Raw genomic sequence first — 9,981 nt, 5'->3', positions numbered from 1 at the left:
ATATATGCCTATGCATGTTATGGTTAACATTGATATTGTGGTTGTTTTATTTAATTAAAACTATGGGGGAGTCCCGCATGATGATCAAGATTTATATAAAAGATGGAAAAAACAGAGTGTAAGCCTTATACTCTTGAAATACTTATAAGAGAGGGCGGGGGATAGGATGATAGAGGGGACCATGTGAAATAACTGGTAGGAAAAATGAAATTAGAGGTTGTAAAGTAACTAAAATATTAGCCCCGTATCCTATTCTATAATCATATGAGCTTCAAGGAGGCTTGTTCCTTGAAGTTGTGCCATCACATGTGTAGAGAAGCCATAATTCCATAAAAAGTTAGATGATTCCTTATTTTCCATAGTAGCAGTTTGATAAACCTTTCCTACAACTGAATTGACATTGATAGTGTCCCCCCTACAACTCAATTGATAAGTGTTTGGATCTTATTCTCAAATAATTTTCTTAGGACTAGGAGATAAAAAACAATCGTGTAATATCACCGTGCAAGTAACGTAGTTTGTGAGATACTTTATGCATGCGCGCGGTCCTTGTGAGTAAGAATAACCATTCAATGATGATCTGCAGGAGAAGGCAATAAAGGTTTTTAAGTTTTGAGCCGGCTAGGTACTATACTCAATATAATAAAAATATGAGCAACAAGCAATATCTACACATCCCTCCTTTGCTCCGTCGAAGAGAACGCAGGGAGTTAAAAAGTTTTGTATGACTGCCGCACGCGCAGCATGGGTTCACATGCAAATTGTGGGGTGTGTTCAACCACGTCACGGGCAGCAATAGACGCAGCAGCACGTGCGGCGATCCCACATCCATCATAAAGTCTTGCCAACAACGTCGACCTGCTCTAGTAATGTTTGGAATCAATTAAGTTAGGACCATCGATGCTAGGCAGGTCACTTTATGCGGTCATCCTTCGAGAAAGAATTTTAGGCCACGTTTAGTTCACTAAAAGAAAACTTTTAGTTGTTACATCGGATATGTCGGTATACATTTAACGTATTAGATGTAGATTAATCAAAAAACAAATTGCATAGCTTATCTGAAAACTGCGAGACGAATTTATTAAGCCTAATTAATCTGTCATTAGCACATATAACAATCACTGGTACACAGAGCTACTATACAGACGGTTCGCAACCTCTTTCTACAAGCGGTTTGGCGAACTGTCTGCGTTGGTGACCTGTGAAAATAAATTTTTCCACATGCGGGTAACTGAGAACCGCCGCCTGTAGAAATACATTTCCACAGGCGGTTCTCTTAGCCAACCGCCAGTGGAAATCTTTTTCTAGAAAATACGAAATTGGCTTTTAAAAATAGGAAAAAAATTTAATCCCAGGGAAGGCCCACTGGCTAATCGCTCTGGGTCCAAGATCTGTGGTGCTGAGCAGTCTAACCTCGGAGCCAGGATTCTCGGCGCCGACCCCCTGGATCCAAACTTTGATTTAAGTTTCCAGAGGGGCCAAATGAATTTTTTTTCCAAAAAAGGGTTAAATTGTAAAAAATTGGGTTATGCAGCTGTATCAAACTAAAAGTGGTGACCTGAAGCTGACTGAGGATGAGAACACCCTATTGAAGGAAACGGTATGGCTTTAGCTTTTACAGAAACATTCTATTGACGTCCTGATGATATATGTTGTTGGTGGTGTTTTTCTTTGATTTGATGTCATGTGCCATTTATTTGCAGCAAATTCAGAACCCAACTACACAGGATGGCACAAGAGTGATGGCGACACTTCCACTGTGCTTTTATTGGGGAGCTAATGAAGCAGTCTGAGTGGTGCACAGATGAAGGTAATTTATTAATTTGTTCTAGAAGCATGTCTAATCTTCTCTACATTGGTGTATATTGATTTAATTTTATGGTTTCTGAAACTTTTTTTTACTGTATTTGAGATATCATGTTGGTATTTAGGAAATTAACTTACAACCATATTTTATGGACTAAAAATACACCCTGGTGCTGCATATAGAGTATAGTTTTGGGTGCTCCATATCTCTTTCTTTCCCCTATACAATCTTATTGCAAGGTACAAGCAAACTCCCTATGGTTTCATTTCATTGTCAGAATGGGATGTTTTCTTTTTTTAGAAGCCGGAGTGGCGGCAGCCAGGGCAGCGAGCAGGAGCAACTCCAGCTACTATGGAACATGTGAAGCCCTTCCTTGATCCCAAAACTACTGTCAAGATACATGTACGTTTTCACTGAGGCACAGACTACAGAACTTTTATTTTTGCTTCATAACATTGCTTAATGTCTAAAGATATTATTATGCTTTTAGGTTCTTGGGAACAAATGCCAAAGTAAGCTGCTCTCAGGAATAATGTTTTTTCTCACATAAATCAATTATATTGCCGTAGTGTTAGCACGAACAGTATATTATGATACATCTATCTCCTTATGATACATCAGTATCTCCTGTTGTCGGCTTTAATTTTGTCAATCTAGAGAGTTGAGTGATTCTGGCAAATATATAGTACTCTCTTGGTGCAGGATTGATATTGGGCATGTGCAAACGGCTGAAACTGAATGGAAAACCAATTCCTACAAGCGAAGCTTGAATTATTTTTCGAGTGTTTTTACCATTCACATCGCTGGTAGGCCTCGGCAGCTGCGACGAGCCGACGACGACTCACTGCGGTAGGGCAAGAGCAACTACTTTGAATGTGACCTTATGCCTTGTATGCATGAACATTTTCCATATAATATATACATGGTTATATACAATTGAGTGTGACTTAAACTATTGAAAAATGTTGTTGTTTGACTGTTTTTATGCGCGTTCCCAAAATAAAACCGTGGCGTTAGCACGGGCATTATACTAGTTAGAGAAAAAACCACTGAGGCCAAGAACGCTAGATCCATATCGTCGCTGCCCTAGCCTCGCACCGCAATACCACGCCGAACTCCAGGTGGCCGGACCTCTTCCTGCAACGCACGGGTCACATGCACGCCGCGTTTCACGCCGAGCGCCGCCACTGGCATTAGCGGCTGCGCGCGGCGTGCAGGGCGCCGTCGTCGCCATGCCCAGGCCACCACCAACCGAATGCCCCCTTGACTTTCCACCGACCAACGCCTCAACGCCACCACCTATCGCCTCATCTTGGGCCCCACTGACCGGATGCCGCCTCCTTGCATATGGTTCGAGGATTGAGAGTGGTACAACTGTCATTTCACATCTAATCCAATGTACCTGCTATGTGATGGCAAGGAAAGAATCAAAAAATACAAATTGATGCTAAGGGATGCTATAATTTTTTATGGCAACTAAGGCACTATTTTAAGTCTTGGTGGCAACTAGAGAATTCTCTCTATTTTTTAGGTCTCGTTTGGCAGTCCACCGGCTTCCGAAGCTGTTTGGAGTCATTTTATGCCAAATTAGATAAAATAAAACGACTCCTTTAATGAAGCCTCTAAAACATGCTCTCGTAGAGCTTTGGACGGGAAGAAAAAAATAGTAGCATCACCTGGCTTCACCTCGCCCACATGCAACCCAAGAGGAGAGATACATGCTTTGCCCTCACATACGGGCGTGCATGGCTGCCAGGGCTCACAGCGTGGGCGCACGGCTACCGAGGCACAATCACTAGGCCTGCTCGGCTGCCTAGGCTCGTGGCACGGGTGCGTGCGGCCACCAGGAGAGATAGCATGATGGATGCTCGCGGCAAGGGCGCATGCAGCCACTGGTGTGTGGCTGTCAGGGCTCGTGGCATGGGCCCATGTGGCCATTGGCACGCGGTCGTCTAGGTTTGTGACTCGGGCGCACGTGTCCACCGGTGCGTGACTAACGGGGTTCACAGCACGGGCACGCGGCCAGAGGGGAGGGGTGGGGTGTGGGGAGGCCGTGGTGCGGGCACGGGAAGGCCATGGCACTGATGGGCGCGAGGGCAAGGTTGGCTCGTGGCGCCAAGGGCGGGGCGCACCGGCCACCGCTAAGAGATGCAAGGGACGGAGGTGGTAGCCGGGGGAGGACCGCAGTGGAGGGCGCGCTGGTCAGGAGAGAGATAGTGTAGCGGATTGGGGAAGAAAGAAGATATCTTGGGATAGAAAAAAACTATAATAGAAAGAGAAGGGTAATATGATGTTTTTGTTTTTTCCCAATCATACAAAGCTGTTTTGCCAAACAGAGTGCCATAGTGGCTTCAGCTTCACCGCGAGAACCATTCGTGGAGCTAAAGCCAAAAAATAACTTCACTGATGAAGTAAAGCCATGTCAAACGAGACCTTATTGTTTTTTTTTGACAACCTGCGGAAATGCCTTCCTATCGGCAGAGCTTGAACGCGGGACCCAACATTGGTGTACTGGTTTCGACAAGGGGTTTGTTGTTGAACTTGTCGTGTATTGGCCAGCATCAGCAATTTGACTGATTAAATGTAACCAGTATTAGTTCACATCAGTGTGCTGCCTAGCAATTTGACTGATTAAATGTAACCAGGAGAGAGAGCACGATGGATGCTCGCCTAGCTATAAGTACATGCGCAGGGCTGATGCGTGAAAACACACAACCAATACGGCAATACCACCCGTGCCGCCGCGTACTAGAGTATAGAATAGATGGGGTCGTCGGAGCGTCACGGTGGCAGCGAGAGCGAGGCGAGGTGGTGTGCGGTGACCGGCGGCCGGGGATTCATGGCGAGGCACCTGGTGGCCGCCTTGCTCCGCTCCGGTGAGTGGCGCGTCCGGGTCACTGACCTCGCCTCTACCGTTGTGCTCGGCCCTGGCGAGATGGAAGGGCTCTTGGGCGATGCTCTCCGTGATGGCCGGGCCGTCTATGCGTCAGTGGATGTCTGCAACCTAGAGCAGCTTACAAAAGGTGATAATTGAAATACTTGATGTTAGTACTAATTAATATAGATCTAGTAACTACGGAGTACTATATATATTCGGGTGTCTTGGAACTATAGCCACACGCCCGACAGACTGACAAACAACCATTAATTGCTATGTTAATTCTCTGCTTCATATATATGCAATATAATACGATCAAGTTGTATAATAATAATATAATGTATAATTAATTAGGCTCAATATGTTGTATTCAGCCTTTGAAGGGGTAGATGTTGTTTTCCACACAGCCGCTGCGGATCCTAGCAAAAATGACTTGCAACTTCACCACAAGGTTAACGTGGAGGGTGAGTATTACACGAGAATACTCCTGCCAAGGACAGTAGGAGAAAATATGTTGTCATTCACAGAAGTAGCATAAAGGAGCTAATTATATATCTATTTACTTATTCGCTAAAAAATATTATCTATTTACTGATATGCTATACCAACACAGGAACGAAGAATGTAATTGATGCTTGCAGGATATGCAAGGTCAAAAGGCTTATACACACCAGTTCTTGTTGTGTTGTGTTTGATGGCATTCATGGACTTTTTGATGTAAATGAGTCATTGCCATACCCAGATAAGGTTACTACATAAGCATTATATGCATATTATGATATCTTGGATATTAATAATCAGTCACACACTTAACGTTTTATACTACGTACGCTGCATCTTTTCTCTTATGTTAGCTATGATTCAAGAGACAAGAAAGTTACCATCATTTGATGGAGCGGTTTAATTTTGGCATCTTGCCTGTACTATTTTGCTTAGAATATTTTCTGGTCACACAAATTAAATAAAGTACAGTTTAAAGTCATGTGTATATTTTTGACCATATACTTTTTTATTGGCAGTTTTCTGATGCATATGCACAAACAAAGGCAGAAGCAGAGAAGTTAGTCATCAAGGCCAATTGCACTAATGGCCTTCTAACGTGTTGCTTACGTCCTGGTGCCATATTTGGCCTAGGTGACATAGTGATACCAAATCTGGATCGTTATGCATGGATGCGTCGTGTAAGAGACTCTATGCTATGGTTAATATTATTTATAGAATTGTCTAGGAAAAAAAATTATATAACCATTTTTAATTATAAACAAATAATAGCTATATTTATCATTGACACTACTAAGTGATGCCTCCGCAACCTTGCATGAGTTATATAAAATAAATGGCAAAATGGAGATAGGAGAGGACAGTGAATGCTCATTTTTTGGAGAGCGAGCAAGCCCTAAATCCTCATTCTTCTTCTCCCCTATGCTGCTTATTTTCTCCTTTGCCTTAATAGAGAGAACTGGCGGCTGTGTTAGGCAAGCCTCAGTCATGGGAGAGAGGGAAAAGGAAAAGAGAAAAGAGAAAACATAACAAAAAATGACTTAGTCATGGCTCAATATGTGGCTATGTACTATAGCAGATCTTTTTCTTTCTTAAACCTTGTGGCAAGTGTAATTTTGTGATCCAAACTTGAAATTGTGTAATGCATGAGTAGTCAAACGTAATGCATTTGATGTGAGCTCTATGTATCCATAGCATCCAATTATCCATCTAAGAAACAATGAAAAAAAATCAACTTTTGGCCTTCTTTTAATGTGTCCTATCAATCATAGAAAAATTATTTAATCCATATTGAAACCATATTTATTCCTTATGTATTCGTGAGTGTTACAACTCTAATCAATCAGCTAAAGAATTGCTATACATAAACTCTTTGTGGTACCGAGAGATTACAAAAAATAACAACAATTTCATGCAAACGTGGCCCAAATCACTACAAAATAAATTATTTGGAGTTTAGCTCATATCTTATTTCTCTTGACAAAACAAGGCCTAAATTTCCATGTAATGTTAGTAATTTCTAGGCTATAGTGATACTTTTGAAACCGTACCAATAATAGTACTGCCTATAATAATACCAAATCAAGCAAAAATATTACAAAACTATCACATCTATCAATGGCATCATTAAGAATGTTTAACCCGTCTAGAGCCAATAAAAGAACTAATAGAAAGGTTTAGGACTAGTCATTATTTCTATAAACAATCTAACTAGCATAATATGCTACAGGTTACATTTGGTGATGGGAAGAATTGTGAGGATTTTGTGTATGTTGAAAATGTTGTACATGGTCATCTTTGTGCTAATAAGACTCTTGCTACTATTGAAGGTGCAAGAACTAGTGGAGGAAAAGTATGTTCTTACTGTAGAATGGAAACACATATTTCATCTATAAGTCATTACATCATGACATATATTTGAATTTTTAGGCATACTTTATAACTAATATGGAGCCAATGAATATGTGGGACTTCCTAGACACTGTTCAAGAAGAGCTTGGATACAAAAGGTGTTCATTTTATGGATATATGCTTATACCTCAATGGAGCACTTTAATTCACAGTACAGTTACAAAATAGCTATTCATTGTGCACCTAAATTCATTTCATCTATTTTTGTTTTGTCCCATTTTATAGTACATTTCCTATATATTGCATTGGATGTCTAAGTTAAGTTGTAATCCTCTTGGAAAATTATAGTTTAATTGTATTAATTTTGAGTGCCCAGGACATAGAACATTGCTTATAATGGTACTATTTAACACCTATGAACAATTTAAGTTACACATAACCAAATTACTTATTGCAGGCCTTGATTTATAATATTGGCATTTGAAGTTAATACATTCATATTTGAGTGATTGTTGTTATCAACTAATATTGTTTACTTCCCTAAAAAAATATGGAGATACATAACTATACATTACAAAAAAATTGTAGTTCCCCTATGATAATATATACTTATGTCTCTAAAATATTATCCATGATTCTAATTTCTATATTTATGGTGCAATACTTTTGTTCAATTATACGTCTTTATAATAATTACTTCTTTTTCACTAACTCTTCATTAGAACTATTGATTTTCTATGAAGTATACTTTATAAATATAATGTAGAGAAGGGGTTCAATTTGGAACTATTTTACGCATTTATAATTTTCACCAAGTAATTGATTTTCTTCTTAGATTTTTCATTATTATTATGATGGATAATAGCTTGTCTTGGTTGTGACAATATTCTATTTTGTTTCATTTGACTATGATATTTTTCATACTTAGTAGAAAAATGATACTAAACAATTCTCATTGATAATATATATGTTGAATGTATGTTAAAACAGAATGTCCAAGATAAGGATACCTACAATTATTATCAAGCCAGCAAGCTATTTAATAGACTGGGCATATAGGGTTGTTTTCTCTCATTTTGGAATTTCCCAGCCTCAGGTGCTAACACCGACAAGGATTAGATACATAACACTCAATAGAACATATAGTTGTAACAAAGCTGTTGAAGAACTTGGCTACAAACCTATTGTGACACTGCAGGTTTGAAACTTAAACTCCTATTATCTTCATAGTTTTCTCTATTCGTGTAACCCAATTTTATTTGGAATCTTTGTACACTTTTAATTTTTGACTTATGGTCTAGGATGGTTTAAAGAAAGCAGTAAAATTGTATATTCAATTGAGGAATAAAGATTTTTCTAAGAAAGAGTAAGGTATGAATTTTTACATTAATTGTCCATGTACTCTTATTATTTGTCATCCTTGATGTATAAAGTATATCCTACTAGATCTACAATCTATAATATATATGTTGTTAATATTTTTCTAACAATGTTAGATGACAACACGACTATTCAAAGCACAAATTAATGAGTTCAAATCCATGCTTATGAGAGCAGAGAGCTAACTACAAAATTATAATAAATTGGGTTGTTGATTCTACCTAGAAAATATTACACTATTACTAGAAAATTTGTTGATGAATAATAATTTTCAACTCCTTATTATAGTAGTGACCAAGATATCTATGGTTCAAAGTTGATATGCATGATCAAAAGAGTGATACCCTAAAATATTATAAAAATTATGAAGACAACATCAGCTCCACTGATCTACCAAGAACTAAGATTTTTTCTAGAATAGAACTTGTATTTAGAAAAAATAAATCAGGGCTGACTGGTGAGCAACAAATCATGTATGTAGGATGCATAACTGTATGCATATCTTATCATAGCTTTGTGTGTAATACTATAAAGATATAGTTATGATTGTATTGATTCTCACTCTATTTGAGTTATAGTGTCATGAATTTGTTGACATCTCATTTTTCTCACAGTTGTGATGTAAGACAACTCTACACAAAATGTCATGAGCCAAAGCCAGAGGTGATGATGTCTCCATTAATAAAATCGCATATTTGTATTCTTTGTCATATTAAGGAAAGCTATGTAATGGACTGTAAATTAGTTCTAGTAAGGATCAACTACAATGCTCTAATGGTTAGGCATGTGTTTATGCAATCTTCAATGCAGATGATATTGTATTTTCTTTTATGTTCCTCTCATCATGTGAAATGTGAAGTTATTGTCATCATAACTACTAATAATATGTTGATTTGATAATAAGTAACCAAAACTTGTTGTATTGTGGATTCCTAAGAATATGTCAAACTACTTGAATTTTAAAGTTTTAAAACAAATATTATCTTACATTTTTCTATTTTGACTAGTCTTCACCCATCCATATCAATTTTACTATAATTTATTTGTGCCCTACACACAGAGATACATTAATGAAATGAAGGTGATACACTAATTGTGATGAAAATATATGTCATACGAGTTTCAAGAGACAAAACCGAGTACAAAAACATATGTGTGCCTAGGAAATAATCACACACATATAGAGACAAATAATAAAAGAATACCGAGCGTAGTGCTTTATTACATCACATTTCATAATTCATTACATAAGTATCAAAGTCTCAAGCGTAAATGATAAAATAGCTCCATTGGGCACCTCCATAGCCCACAAACATCGACTGATTGATCACAAGCCTAGTAATCCTTGCGATACTCAACAAAAGCATTACCATCTCTTTCCCATGATTTTTTTCAAGTAAAAAGCAAGAACAAGAGTGTAAGTACTGAAGAATTATGAGGACGCTACGCTAGCTAGAAAATAAAAATTTTGACCTCATAAAACAGAATCAATTGCTAGTTACAGACCACAGGATTACCACTAGACGCGCAGGTGCAGCGGAAGCTACTCGGTGTACTCATGCGC

General features: G+C 38.5%; 1 protein-coding gene across 3 annotated transcripts; it reads left to right on the top strand.

The window, feature by feature from the left end:
* Positions 4,527-9,274, top strand: LOC8077070 (3beta-hydroxysteroid-dehydrogenase/decarboxylase). Of its 3 annotated transcripts, none has more exons than XM_021461727.1 (9): positions 4,527-4,830; positions 5,060-5,149; positions 5,299-5,432; positions 5,705-5,866; positions 6,916-7,038; positions 7,116-7,195; positions 8,028-8,235; positions 8,351-8,408; positions 9,032-9,274. In XM_021461727.1, the coding sequence occupies exons 1-8, from the start codon at positions 4,572-4,574 to the stop codon at positions 8,405-8,407; spliced, it is 1,113 nt and encodes a 370-aa protein (XP_021317402.1). In that variant the 5' UTR covers positions 4,527-4,571; the 3' UTR covers position 8,408; positions 9,032-9,274. The 3 variants fall into 3 exon arrangements, with proteins under 3 accessions (XP_021317402.1, XP_021317397.1, XP_021317413.1); XM_021461722.1 differs by having other exon boundaries at positions 8,339-8,408; XM_021461738.1 differs by lacking the exon at positions 6,916-7,038 and having other exon boundaries at positions 8,339-8,408.

Source organism: Sorghum bicolor, chromosome 1 (assembly GCF_000003195.3).
Source record: "Sorghum bicolor cultivar BTx623 chromosome 1, Sorghum_bicolor_NCBIv3, whole genome shotgun sequence".
NCBI lineage: Eukaryota > Viridiplantae > Streptophyta > Magnoliopsida > Poales > Poaceae > Sorghum > Sorghum bicolor.
The sequence above is the reverse complement of the archived record's forward strand: the minus strand, read 5'-3'. Positions and strand labels throughout refer to the sequence as shown.

Bases quoted from the DNA above. Each gene is read 5' to 3' on its own strand.
- LOC8077070 (XM_021461722.1), top strand. From the start codon at position 4,572: ATGGGGTCGTCGGAGCGTCACGGTGGCAGCGAGAGCGAGGCGAGGTGG. The intron at 5,150-5,298 runs GTGAGTATTACA...ATACCAACACAG, and splicing joins CCACAAGGTTAACGTGGAGG to GAACGAAGAATGTAATTGAT. The intron at 5,433-5,704 runs GTTACTACATAA...TTTTATTGGCAG, and splicing joins CATTGCCATACCCAGATAAG to TTTTCTGATGCATATGCACA.